Raw genomic sequence first — 15566 nt, 5'->3', positions numbered from 1 at the left:
TGTGTGTGTGTGTGTGTGTGGTGTGTGTGAGTCTCTGTGTGTGTGGTGTGTGTGTGTGTGTGTCTGTGTCTCTCTGTGTATGTGGTGTGTGTGTGTGTGTGTGTGTGTGTGTGTGTGTGTGTGTGTGTCTGTGTCTCTGTGTGTGTGTGTGTGTGTCACCTCTCGGGTCCACCTGTGCCAGGTATGTTAAGGTGCAGCTGGTGGGGCCGGTGTGTTGGATCAGGTATCCCGTCTGGATGGAAACGGCTCGCACCAGGTCCTTCTTAGGAGGATATTTCTGAAACACACACATACACACACACACACACACACACACACACACACACACACACAATCAATCAATCATCAAGATCACACACACACACATCTGTACAGGATCTCAGTGACATGCTCCAGCTGTTATAGTGGACACAGACCATCATCACATCGTTAGTAACGATCAGAAGATCGTTAGCAGCAGAATCATTACTGTCCTGACGCTCACACAAACACACGTCACAGCTGAACGCTGATCGTACAGAAGAATCAATGCAGCGCTGCACACTCAATCGCCAACAGAGCAGCGAATCCCGAGCTTTAAGCAAACATGTTCCCCCTGAGGTTTTAAATTAATATTTCAATAATTTAACAGCATATTTACTACTAAATATTGTAGAAACTTAATTTTCTGTATAGTTGCTTTGCAATGATTTGTATCGTAAAAAGCGCTATACAAATAAACTTGAATTGAATTTACATGATCACAGTTCTCTGATGTCAGTTAATGTTCACACAGAATTGTAAACAAACACAATATTTAATAATGTTTTATGTCTGAAGCACGTGTGAATCCAATCTCACTGGTCCATGGTCAACTATAAAGATATATTAAAAAAAAAAAGAGAAAATATAAAAAAGAAAACTAATTCAAATTATTAACATAAGCTATAATAGTATATCAGTGAGACTAAAGTAACACAGCAGCACTCACAGCGTGTTTGACGGAGTAGTTCATGATGATGTAATCGTTGCCCATCGGCAGCCAGGAGCGCAGGGTGATGACATCACGGTTCTTCAGCGGTTTAGGACATTTCCCTAAAAGCATGAACGCTTAGCATGAGCTACACCTCATAAAACCATCAGTCAGCCGAAGTTCAGGTCATAAACACAAAGTTATTTGCATATTTTGATTTTAAAGCCTAACTCTGCACAGAGGCAGCACTCACAGGAGTAATAGCCCACATCTGCGTTGACTGTCAGTTTGCCGATGTCAAACGTCTCGATGACATTCACATCCCATTTCCGCCGATACTCGATGTCGTGGAGCACGTCATACATGGTCTCAGCTGGGATGTCCTTACACAGCATCCGACACTGAGGAGAGAGCAGAAGAACTACATTACCCAGAATGCATCACAGGCCATAAGGGTCAAGAAGAAACAGTCAGATGCAGTGTTATTTTTGTTAACTAAAATAATTTTTTAAAAACCTATTTTTATCACTTAAATGTAAACTAAAATAAAATAAAATATAAATAAACATATATACTTACTTGGACTGGCAACATTTTTCATTTAGTTTAAAGTTATGTACTTAACTAAAACTAAAATAAAAATGAATAAAAATTATTGATACGTTTAGAAAAAAACTAATGAAAAGGTCAAAAACACTAAAATTTTAACTAAAATTAAGATGAAAACAGAAAATAAAAACCAATTCTATGTTTAGTTTAATTTGAAGTAGCTAACATTAAATAAAAATGTATAAAAACTATACTGACATTAAAAAAGCTAGTAAAACAGCAAAATTACTAAAACTTTAAAATTAAAGTGAAAACAGATTGATAAAATCTAATTTAAAACATTAACAAAAACTATAAAAATACTTCAATGATATTAAAAAAAAACACTGGTCAAGTGACAAAACAGATAAACATCTTTAAAGATTTCCTTTTACTGGAAATGGACCAAGATATTATTGACATCAAACTGCACAAACATTTCATCAAGTGGCAGATCATATTCATGGCTATGTCATAAAATAAAAGTTGTAAATTAATTTCAACATGCATTCTGTGCTAACTCAAGCATCTGTGACCCTGAAACAGAAACACATGCGCCTGTCTGTCTGTCTGTCTGTCTGTCTGTGTGTGTGTGTGTGTGTGTGTGTGTAACTAATGACCTACATCAGGTGAAATGAGGCTGCAGTTAGTCTAAATCTGATGTGATTTGTGAAATATTAAACCAGGTCATTAAAGTAGATCTCGTCTCAACAGCACCTGTGTTTTCTAGAGCAATGACAAGAACCAGAGAACCAATGAACAACAGCTAGAGGCGCAGAAATGACACACTAAAGTCTTTATCCTCCAAAACTCACTAGTGATAAAGAGGAAAAGCAAAGATATGGTGATATAACTAATTTAAGTTAGTTGCTTAGTTAACTTGAGTTGAAGCACTAAAATCACTAACTGTAATTAAATTAAAGGTAAAACTGGAATAAAAATAAATTACACATAAATAGTAATAGTTAAAAAGAAGACAAAAGCAAAAAGTCAATCCCTGACTGACGTCACGTCTCTTTAAATGGTTTGTTGGCATGAAACATTAGCTAACGCGAGTTAAACAAGAAAACGGTGACCTTGAGTAAAAGTCCCCACAGCAGACGCTGAACTTATTTGACTGCATGTGTTCAGTGTCTGCCAAACAAAACCAAACCAAACTAGATCTAGTATTTGAGAGTTTTAAAGACGACACACCAGGAACAAAAGTGAAGGTCTTGTTACTCGATTTACTTCTGTAAAGGTCTATAAATCATAAAGCACATTTACATACAGAAGTCCTAAACCTATAGCATAGAGGATAAAAAGGTGTATTGAATAGAGGATAAAAAGATGTTTATAGTTTTAATTTTATTGCTCTTTCAAGTGTTAATTTTATTGCACTTTATCCATTTGCGTCTGTAGATTTCAATTACAGTACATATCTTTAAGAGTTTGTTTCTCTAAAACTTAGAGTTTTATTCATATCTATATTCTGAAGGATTTTACTGAGGGGTTTGTTCATATATCATTCACAATGATTTATTTAACATTTTATATCTAAAAACATGCCGAAAATGCATATTTTTAAAGGCTGCGAGTTTCTTCCTCCACTTCAGCAGCACATACATACACCAAAACTTAGAGTTTTATTCTTATCTGTATTCTGAAGGTTTTTACTGAAGGGGTTGTTCATATATCATTCATCTGGTTTTATTATTGTACTTAATCCATTTGCATCTGTAGCTTTAATTCACGATACAATCTTTAAAGGCCGTTTCTCAAAATGAGTTTTTTCTCCATTTCAGCAGCACTTACAAACACCAAAACTTAGAGTTTTATTCCTCTCTATATACTGAAGGTTTTTACTGTAGGATTTTTTCATATATCATTCACACTGACTTATACAACATTATATTCCTAAAAACATGGTGAAAACGTTTGTTTTCTCTCTGCTGACAGTATTTTCTGATTTATAGAGTGATAAAAAGAGTTCTTAAACTCCATGTCTGTGTGAGACATAATAAATAAATGAATAAATAAATAAGAAAGAAGATGGAAAATTGTCATGAATCTGAATTCTGACTGTTTATGGTGCACTGCAGTCATATTTTTGAAAAATGCACATAAAATTAAAAAAATAAAATTCACGAAAGACAAAAAAAGATAAGGCAGCATCCCATCATGCATTGCAAATGATATAAATCATAAATAATAATACAATACAAAAGAGAGGACAAAACAAAAACTTTCCTGTAGCTCAAACAGTACATCATGGGGTTCGCAACACCAACGTCATGGGTTCAATTCCCAGGAAAAGAAAGAACTGATCAAATGCAATGTAAACTGCTTTGGATCTGACAAATGCATACATGTAAATGTAAAAATGATCATAAGAAACTAAACTATGCTGCTATTTTAAAAAATAAGCTTGACTATCATTGTAAGTGACTTCAGAGAACAAATGCAATGACAAAAGTGTGACATTAAAATCATCTCTCAGACGGAAACACGTCACTCGCCGCATCTGCAGTCGGTTCATGTGACTGCGCAGACGAATCATCCTGTCATGCAGCTCAATGATGCTCAGGTGAACAGCACAGATATGACACCGCATTCATTCTGATCCGAAAACAACAACTGGATGCTGGCAGAACAACAGAATAAGGAGCTCAGGAATGACAGATGAGAGTGATCTGAAATAAACAACATGAAGCTCCTGATCCTGACATCCTGCTCACTCTGACTGGCTTTATTTCAAGATAATGACCGAATGATTGATCCTCCCTCATATATACTACATAATAAACACTCCATAACAGATCCAGAACAAATACTAATATCATAAACCATACACACACACACAAACACACATTTCAGTTCTGTCTTGCTTAATAACAATAATAATGATTTAGATTATTAAAACATTATTTTTATTGCAATATATATTAAATATTGTGATATAAAATCACAATATGTAACATAAATCATAGTGTGATATAAGGAATAGCGCAATATTTGAATTTTGCGTTCATGTTTTAAACTATAAACATGTTGTGCAGCAATTTGTTTAAAATAAAAGCAATTGCTAGAATTTATTTTGATTACATATTTATTTTTTATGCATTTAGTTGATTACCAACATTTTAGATAATAAATTGGTATTAAATAATAGAGCACAGATTCTAGAAAAAAATTAAAACGAAAACAGAGAATTAAAAAATACCTTTTATAGATCCGTATTATTGCTAATATTATGATCAATTATTAAATTGTTATTATTTTATGAATGCAGTTGATTAGACATCCATTTTGTTTATTAAAGTTTAAAAAAATTTTTAAAAATTAAATCTAGACAAATTTAAATGGAAAACAGAATTTGGGAAAAAAATAAAACTGATTTCATTTCAAAGGACTCTACACATGCACAATACTTACAAATTCTTGAATATTGCAAAAACATGAAAATCAGACAAAATACACCTCCCATGATGCATTGCACGACATGAATTATATAAATAAAAAGATACAAATTATTCTTCTGACTTGCTCATAAAATGCATAAAAACTAAGCATTCACAAAATAAATATAAAAATTCTAATAAATATTTACACATTTATGAAATATTACAAAATATTCAGGTATATCTGGTCAGCGTGTGCTGATCTCTGGTCCAGATCCTGTTTCGCTGATTGGTTTAGGATTACAGCGAGTGTAGTTCCTTTAAACGTGTTTTAAACGTTTAACGTGATTTAGAAATTAATAAATGAGGTTGAAATCATCTAGAGCAGCAAACAATCATTACTGACCTCAGCGCTGATGGTCAGTCTGTGCTGAAAGAGGCAGAAGGACTGAAACGCTTGAGTGGGATTCCTGAAGCTCCACTGGAGCCCAACATCACGAGTGGGAGGACAGACTGTCTGTGTGTGTGTGTGTGTGTGTGTGTGTGTGTGTGTGTGGTTCAGGGGAAGCCCAACAGCTTTGAGGAGAATCTGACATCTACAGCCGCCCACATAGAGCTGTGTGTGTGTGTGTGTGTGTGTGTTCTGGTTTCTAGCGCATTATTTAATGCCTGCAGTCATGTGTTCTTCACTGACATCTATGCTTTCATCAGAAACACACACACACACAGACACACACACACACACACAAGACACAAACACACACACACACACACAGAAAGTAAGATGATCTCTGGCTGAAGTCTTTCTGTGATCTGTGTGTTTGTTTCACCTGCTAATGAGCAGAAAACGAACCGTTAACCAGCAGCGGAAGGGACTCGATGCAACGAATCCACTGGCAGTGAAGCATTCTGTGACGCTTTCAAAGGAGAAAACATTTGCCTGAGGATCCTGATGATAAGCAAAACTCAAACTACTGCTACATTTAATGCAAATGAAAGCACGTTATTAGCCGTACGGAGACACACAGAGCTGAGGAACGTCTGAAACACCCTGCACACATCTCAACAGGAGATCCAGATTAGACCATTTACCTAAAAATCATTCATTAATAATATACTACACTATTAGTAATATTCATACTTTAGATTTTTCATCATTTACTCACCCTCATGTCAATCCAATATTCATTAATAATATACTACACTATTAGTAATATTCATACTTTAGATTTTTCATCATTTACTCACCGGCAGGAATTTCTGTGATGTACAACCTTCAATACCAGACTTAGGTGCCCCTGAGCAAGTGCAACCGAACCCCCAACTGCTCCCCGGGCGCCGCAGCATTGCAGACTGCTCGGGGTGTTTTTCACAGTGTGTGGTTGTGTTCACTGCTCTTGTGGTGTGCACTTCGGATGGGGTTAAATGCAGAGCACGAATTCTGAGTATGGGTCACCATACCTTGGCTGTATGTCACGTCACTTTTTCACTTTTTCACTTTCACTTTCACTTTCTTTAGCTCAATCATTCATTAATAATATACAACGAAAGAAAGGACTGCAGTTCATTCAGATCTGGAACAACATGAGCGTGAGCTGTGAATGAATTCAGAATTCTTTTTGATTCTAAAACATTTCGGGTGTCTGCTGTGAATGTTTGATAATGTTTGGTTCTGTGTGAGATGGTTTGATCCTGCGAGTCTCTAGAGACGCATCGTTCCTCCAGAGAGACATGAAGAACAAACACACACTGATCACGAGGGACGTTCCTGTTCATCACTCACACACACACACACACATGCATTTCTCCTCTATTCTCATCTGGACTCCATTTATATCTTTAGCTTTCTTTATCCACAAATGCTCAATGAAAGCAGATGCTGAACCTTCAGAAAATGACCGTCAAACTTCAATATATTATACTTATGTTTCATTTAAAAAGTCACAGTATTAATGGACAGCATGAAGAACTTAAACATGACAATAACGCTCTAATCACACAAGTGAAGATCTGAAACGAACCGCAGACACACACGCTTGATTTCATGTGACAGTACATTGTGCATTTTGTCAGAAAACAATAAAAAATGACATCTGTCATCATTTGTTCACCCTCATGTCATTCAAACCAGTGTTATTTTACGATCACCAAGATACAATTATTGTTTTATTATTGTTTAACTGTTTAAAACATTTTTGGATGGTTAAATCATTTAAAATTTCTTCCTTTTTTCTGTTTTCAATATAATTTTAGTTTTTTTTTTTTTAAATGTCTATATATATTTTTTTTTTGTACATCAACTTGATAAATGAAAATGATCTTGGCGGTTTAAGTTTTTATATATTTTATTTTATTTTTAATTCGTGTTTATTTTATTCCAAGTAACAAAACATTTTCTAGGTTTTAGTTTTTAGGTAACTTCTTTCTTGTGATCACAAAAGACGATATTTTGAGAAAATTTGTCCATACAATAAAAGTCAATGGTGTCCAAAGTTATTTGGTTCCCAGCGTTCCTCAAAATAAGAATTAAAGGATTAAATTAAAAGAAGAATTAAAGTCATAGAGGTGTGTAACAACATGAGGGCAGAATTATCATTTATGGATGAACTATTTCTTTAAGATGTGTGTATTTAGCTTACTCTGTCAAATTCAATGCAATTCAGTTGTTAACAGAATGTATTTGAATGAATATGAAACCCTTGTCATTGACTTCATGACAGTGACAGACATAACCTCATTATAATGTTCACTGCTACTACCACTACTACTACTAATAATAATATGATGTTAGCAATATTTATTGTAACGATCTCATGTGTGAGAGAATATTTATTCATTGAATCAATCTCACTCGCCCTCGTTCTCTCTGGCCTTTGTTCTGCAGACTATAGAGTATTTCTCACACTTCAGCATTTTGTTATTATGCTTTACTGCTTTTTCCTTTACTGGTGTTTGCATCAGCAGGAATACTAATCACACACGCGTACACACACACACACACAAGACACACACAGACATTCACTCACACACACACACACACAAACACACACATATGCACACACTCACACACACACACACACACACACATATTCACTCACACACACACACACACACACACACACACACACAAACACGCATACACACTCACATTTACTCACACACACACGCACACACACACACACACACACCACACATTCACTCACACCAGACGCACACACACATATGCACACACTCACTCCCACACACCACGCGCACACACACATATTCACACACACTCACAAACATTCACACACACACAAACACACACACACACAAACACGCTCACACACACATTTACTCACACACACACGCTCACACACACACACACACACACACACACAGACACAGACTCACATTCACTCACTCACTCACACACCACGCTCACTCACACACACAACACAATCACATTTACTCACACACACGCACACATTCAGGCACACACACACACACTCATACACTCACACACGCGCGCACACACACGCGCACTCTCACACACTCACACACACACAGACACACTTCACTCACATTCACTCACACCACACGCACACACACACACACCCACACACACACACACTCAATACACACAGCACACACTCACAAAATTCACACTCACACACCATTCACTCACACACATGCGCACACACACACACATTCGACACCACACACACACACACTCACACACACACACACACACACCATATTCACTCACACACACGCGTACTCTCACACACTCACACAGACACAGACTCACATACACTCACACACACACACACACTCACACACACAAACATGCACACACAGACAGGCACACACACAAACACACACACTCACAAATGCACACAAGCACACACTCACAAACACTCTTACACACTCACACGCACACACTCGCAAACACACACTCACACACATACACACTCACAAACACTCTTACACACTCACACAGACACACACACATTCACTCACACACACGCACATACACTCACAAACACACTCACGTGCACACATACACACACAGGCACACACACACACACAAACTCTTGCACACTCACACAGACACACACTCACAAACACACTCACGCACACATCACACACATTCACTCACACACACGCTCACCACTCACACACACACACACACACACACACATTCAACGCGCACACTCACACGTGCACACACTCACGCTCACAAACACAATAAAGAGAAACAAATGCACACACACACACGTACACACTCACGCACACGTACACACTCACACACACTAACAAATGCACAAGTGCGTGTTTATCGGTGTGTGAAATGAATGCAGATTTTATAGTTACACTTATTACTTCAGCAGATTCTTTCACCCAAACACACACATAAATGGGGCTCAGTGATAGACTGGAGAATCAGTTTTCACTGGAAATGAAGTCATCAGTGCTATCAGAGAAACTGACACTGTATCTGTGATCTGAAGGAGACGCTGGCGTCTGAATAAAGAAGCTACTGAATTCATATTTTTGTTTTCAGCACTGATTCTGGAACTGAAAATCCCCTGCTTCTTGTCCCACGTTAAACTGGAATATGAACTAGAGATATTTAGACAAGCGACATAATATTTTTGATTGAATTCAAAAATGAAATGATTGCACACACACACACACACTCACACACAGTTTTTCAAAAATGAAATGATTGCACACACACACACACACTCACACAGGTCTGTCAAAAAGGAGTGATGATGAACGTCTGATTTCCTCTCTCATGCTTTACTTCTGCTCTGCATGACCTTGCTTCTTTGTTCTAAAGATTTCTTCCTATTTTGTGATTTTGAGAACAAAGGGTCAGCGTGTGTGTGTGTGTGTGTGTGTGTGTGTGTGTGTGTGTGTGTGTGTGTGTGAAGCACAGGTGAGCTCTCAGCTGAGCCGCGTGAGAATGAAACACCTGAACAAGCAGGTTTTGAACTTTCTGAACTCTCGAGTTTCCTGCAAAACCTTGAGCAAACAGAGACACAAAAGATCCGGTATTGACAGAAACCTGGATGTGGTGTAGATAAAACACACCGGTTAGAGCCGGCGAACCTGAGGGGACTCGACGGGAGTCTGAGAAGACAAACACACGCGTGCACATCCTGCTGGCTCTCCGTTACAGTTCAAACACTCCTGTACATGTGTGTCAACACTCGCTCGCCCGTCACACACCCGGATGTGCCCCGTTAAACACACACTGCTGACACACACACACTCGTGACTAACTAGTGCTTCAGTGACGAGCTTAACCCTATCATGAGCAAAACCCTGCTGTTAGACCTGCTGCACACAATTCATCAAGAAGTGCAATTTCAGTCTAATTGTACAAGCGTCCAGCTTCAGCTCGTGTCAGATCTTGAGTGATTTTGATCAAGTAAAGGTCAGAATAACTGCAGTATTATCTCCAGATGAACTCTTACTGGACTGAAGCAGCTCAGCTTTACTTGATTCTCCATCAATCATGTTTTAGAGTCTCAAATCTGATCCTCAGGATCTTTTGAGGAGCGTTTGTTTCCAGAAGCTTTACTTTCACTGTTCCTCAGCGGAGGAATGATCTTCACAAGCCTCCAGAACATCTCACATCTTCTGAGGAGCCTTTATTTCTTCATCTCTCAATCACTGCGTTATATCTTTGGATCATTTACATCTCATCACTGGAGATATAGAGTGTTCTTTTAGTATCACTGGGATACTATTATAGGTTTATATATATATATATATATATATATATTATATATTTATAGTATATATTTCTATAGTTTTCATTTTAGTATTTTTTTACATTCATTTTTAATGTTTTATTATTTAATGTTTAATTATTTAACAATTTTATTATATTTATTATGATATTATTCCACATTTTAACTTGTTGCCTTGTTTTATAATATTTTATTTTATTTTTTTATTTTTAACCCTAAGAGTGACGACTGATATTTAGATCATTTCTGTCAGTATCTGAACTGTTATAAAGATCTCACTGATTTACATCACAAGCAGCAGAATTTCATCGTGTTCTCACTGTATCAGACTATATGCTACATGTTGTGTTATATTCAGTAACAGTGGACAGGGTCAGTATGTGAGTGATCTCATGTAGAGTGAGCTCTCGGAGCAGCAGGAGACGCATCAGAGAAGCTCACCTTGATCCTGTGCAGGCTCTTCTCCTCCTGCAGCATCTGGATCCACACGCAGATGTTGTTTCTGTTGTAGGTGACACTCCAGCCCTCCTCGGACTGACACTCGCCTCTGAACCGGCTGAAGGCTCGGTCATCCGGGATCAGAACCTCTTCCGCGGACATCATCATCCTCATCATCTTCCTCTGCTGCTGCTGCTGCTGAACCCGCGGCTCCCGGATCAAACTATCGGGAGAGTTTGCGCCTGAAGTTCCCAGCCGCTGGTGATCCGACGCGCGTCGCGTGATGATTGACGCGAGGGAGACGCGCGTTAAACGCACGGGCGGTTTCTCTCTCTCTAAATCCCTGATTCACGTCCGGCGTCTGATGCTCAAACACACGCTCGTTTAAAGATCCAGATGCACGCACGCACGCGAGTGGAAAAACAATGAACGCAAACGCACGAGCTGCTGTTACCCCCCGCTGCGTGTGTGTGTGCGTGTAATTGATGTGCGGAGGCGGGAGCGCGCGCGGGCATGACCTGACAGCTGAGCTCCGCCCACCCTCGTGCACGCGCACAGCGCTGACGTGTTCTTACCTTCGCATCACAACCAACGCATTTATCGATTCGTTTTATTCTTTTACTAAGATCACTCTTAATACAAAAGAACATCATGTATGAGAAAATCAATTCATGAGGCTTCCGTAAATCTTCATAAAGTTGAGGCAAAAATCATGCATGAAAATGTCAGTGTTGAGGAATATCTGCACTTGCTGCTAATAAATAATCTTTTAAAAAGACAGACATATTATCATACAGATATACAGTGACGACTGATAGATAACAGATTTTTAACTGATTTTTCTGACCATTATTTTACAGGATTTATGATCAACAGATTGAGACATAATACTACTATTAATAATATTTTATTAAATAAAAACATTAAATGTGTTTAATAGAAAATTTAATACATAAATAAATATTTATGAATATAAATATACATAAAAATATAAATAAACAATTATTTATTAAATGTTAATTATATTAAATATATTTAATGTGAATAAAATAATAATAATAGTAATAATATATTATTATTATTAAATAAAAAACATTAATAAAACTTGTTTAATAGTACATTTAATGCATACGTAATAAATCAATAATTAAAATAAATAAATATTTATTCATTAATCTTTTTTTTTATATTTTTTTATATTATTATTATTATTTATTATTTAATTAATTATTTTTTTATGTTTAATATTACATTTAATACATAAATAATTTAAATAAATACATATTTATTAATTAATTAATTCATAATAGTAAATGTTATAAAAATCATTATCCGATAATTTAAATAAATAATAAATATTTTAATACATTTTAATTTTATGTAAATTACATGAATGAAAATTAAAAAAAAAATACATTTAAAAAAGATCATTTTAATTGAGAGCATAATAAGAGGAGAAATTCAGTGCTAACAGCATCACGTGCTGACCTCAGACATCCACCAAAACACCACTGGATGGAAACACACTGAGCAGAAATCATGATTTAAACTGTATTTCAATGCCACTGTGCTAATAATACGCAGCAGAAGACGTGAGACCACACCACAGGAAGTTTGAGGTGTGGAGAAACATGTGACAGAAACATCAGTAAGATCACGCAAACACCTCATCTGAGGCCAGACACACATTTACTCTGACCATCACCTGCTTCTCTCAGCATCCATAAACTGATGTCTGAACATCAGAAATGAAAATGTGTTGTTTCCAGTACCCTGGCTCTCATGTAAAGTCAATAGATCTTATAAGGGCAGCACTCAACTGTCCATCTGTGGTGCCTTTCTCCATTCAAACATGTGAAGACCTTATTTTAACCCTTTGCACTGCTCAATTTGGGCAGTGGAGAATTAAACATCTTGTTTTTATAAACGCCGTGGTCAAGTTGAACTCTGTGATTGATTTCATACTTTATTCTGGCCAGACAATGTATGAAGTAGTTAGCATTTTATTGAGAGATTGCATTGACTGCATTTAATTGTAATATTGCATTAATATTCTTCTGTTGGCTGCTGAGATAGTGTTGCTCCTGTGTTTTGTGAGTTTAGGCGCCACCTGCAGGTCACACGCGTCACATGCTCATAATATATCGTAATATTTGGGCCTGATACTGGGGATTCAATAATAATACAATAATACAATATTATAATCAAACTCTGAACTTTTACAAAAACAGTGTTTTTTTTTTGCATTATACCTATGCATGTTTAAAAATTGCATTACACTTAAAAGTTTTAAACAAAATAAAATAAATTCATTCATTCATTTTTTAAAAATGGCATTGAAAACCTATAATGTTATGAAAACAAATCAAACTCAAAATGATTTTAATCACTCCACATTTTGATGGCTTTTTGATATTTTTCATGATCTTGCATCATGATATATAATAAAACACAGGCCTACTAATAGTGATATATTATGAATATAATATTATAATATTAAACCTTGAGCTCAAGCAGAAAAATCAATCTATTGTCAATCAACTTGTCAATCAAGTGAAAAACTAAAAAAAAAACCCTAAAAATTAAACTAACCACATTTATAATATTACAAAAAAAGTCTAATTCAAAATAATTAAAATTCTCTATTTTTTATGGGTTAAATACAACTAGTTAAAGGTTTAAATACAATATATTAATATGAAACCTTGAGCTGAAGCAGAAAAATTGATCTATTATCAATAAAATATAATAGAAAAAAATATATAACAAATGTAGCTAACACTTTACAATAAGGTTCCATTAGTTAATGTATTAACTAACACGAACAAACAATGAACAACACATTTATTGCAGTATTTATTAATGTTAATTTAATGAAAACACAGTCGTTCGTTGTTAGTTGATGTTAATTCACTGTGCATTAACTAATGTTAACAAGCACAACTTTTGCATTAGTAAATGTTGGAATTAATATTAACTAAGATTAATAAATGCTTTAGAAGTATTGTTCATGCTTGGTTCATGTTAACTAATGAACCTTATATGCATGTTCAAAAATTGTATTATCGTTACAATATTTCAACAATCAGAAAAAATACAATAAAGTCAAATAACAAATTTAATAAAATGAAATAAAATAAAAATGTAAATAAAATTTAAAAAAAAAAAAAAAAAATTTTTTTTTTGTTTTGTGTGCTGTGGTGGTGTGAGTTTATTTATTTAACTATTCTTATGATGATCCGCGCTCGGTGGGTGTTTTTTTTTTTTTTGGAGGATCGTTTCCGCTCTCGAGCTCTGATCCACCTGCTGACCTTAAAACCATAAAACGGTGGTCGGCGAGATCACAGAAGCACTAAAACTAAACACACCGTCTCATCTGTTCACGGAGCCCGTTGTTACTGCCGCGTCAGCTCGCACGCTCGCGATGTTCCTGTCGTCGGTACCGGCGCGCGTGCTCATGCGAAGGTCGCGCAGTCTGTCGCCGTGCCGCGCGCTGCAGACCGGCCACGGCGAGGCCTCCCGCTTCCGAAACCTCTGTGAGCTCGAACCGAACCGGAGTCCGGTGGCCAGAGTCCCGCGAGCGTCCGGGAAGAGCGTTGCGGGCGAGGAGTCGCGCATGCAGTACCATCAGCTGGCCAGCAGGTGGCGCGAGAGCCTGGAGGGCCGCCGGAGCAGCTGGGCGAGTCTGACCGCCGCGGGGCGCCACAGAGACGGACACGAGAGCCGCGCAGAGGCCGCTGATGCTGCGGGCGTCGCGGGCGTCATTTCAGTCGCGGCCCTCGCCTTCTGCTTTAAGAAGGACAGCGATGATAAAGGTCCAAACACTCCACACACACACACTCACTATATTGATAGTTATAATAATAAATCCACATCCTCACGCGCAGATCTGTGTTTAGTGTCATTATAAAGCGTTTCTCTGTCTGTCTGCAGCCGAGGCTCTTCTAGAAGCTGCTAGATCCAGTAACACTCAGGAGCTGATCAGGTGAGATGGAAAGAACATCAGTTCAGCCTCTTCTCTCAACAAACTGATGCTTTTATTCAGAAAAGATGCAGTAAATTCCAAAAAAAAATTATGCTGAATACATTATAATGTTACAAAAAAAAAAAACATAATTATTTAAATCATTCCATGCTTGTCAGGGTTTGTTGTTGTTGTAAAAGGCATCTATTTAGTCTGTAATAAGACTGAATGTATACTAGTTACGTTATGACCCATGTATAATAGTTTGTTTATGACCCCTTATTTGTTTTATTTATTTGTAAATATTTTATTCTATTTAAATATTATTATTTTTTGTTTGTTTTTTTATTTAGTGGTGGAAACGAATAATGAGTTCCAAAGAAAAATGAGTTATTGTGTGAGGATATGTATTTATTTATGAACAGCGATAAAAGAGCTTCATTACTGTTTAATGTTTTTTTCTTATATTTATTTATTTATATGTTTTTGTACTTTTG

At 36.6% G+C, this 15566-nt stretch overlaps 2 protein-coding genes across 2 annotated transcripts in view; one reads left to right on the top strand and one right to left on the bottom strand.

Annotated features, from left to right (window-relative positions):
* Positions 1-11607, bottom strand: part of LOC109104474 (START domain-containing protein 10-like) — a 15314-nt gene extending 3707 nt beyond the window's left edge. The window contains exons 1-4 of the mRNA XM_042771567.1: positions 11109-11607; positions 1206-1353; positions 971-1074; positions 160-277 (exon numbers count right to left, since the gene is read on the bottom strand). Of these exons, the coding sequence (XP_042627501.1) occupies positions 160-277; positions 971-1074; positions 1206-1353; positions 11109-11282 (544 nt within the window). The 5' untranslated portion in view covers positions 11283-11607. The remainder of the gene's footprint in view (positions 1-159; positions 278-970; positions 1075-1205; positions 1354-11108) is intronic.
* Positions 11608-14384: 2777 nt separating this feature from the next.
* LOC109059372 (caseinolytic peptidase B protein homolog) overlaps positions 14385-15566 on the top strand; it is a 32249-nt gene continuing 31067 nt past the window's right edge. Inside the window, exons 1-2 of the mRNA XM_042771720.1 lie at positions 14385-14920; positions 15039-15090. Coding sequence (XP_042627654.1) covers positions 14530-14920; positions 15039-15090 — 443 coding nt within the window. The 5' untranslated portion in view covers positions 14385-14529. The remainder of the gene's footprint in view (positions 14921-15038; positions 15091-15566) is intronic.

This window comes from Cyprinus carpio, chromosome A15 (assembly GCF_018340385.1).
Source record: "Cyprinus carpio isolate SPL01 chromosome A15, ASM1834038v1, whole genome shotgun sequence".
Taxonomy (NCBI): Eukaryota; Metazoa; Chordata; class Actinopteri; order Cypriniformes; family Cyprinidae; genus Cyprinus; species Cyprinus carpio.
This window is presented reverse-complemented; position numbering and strand designations above follow the sequence as displayed.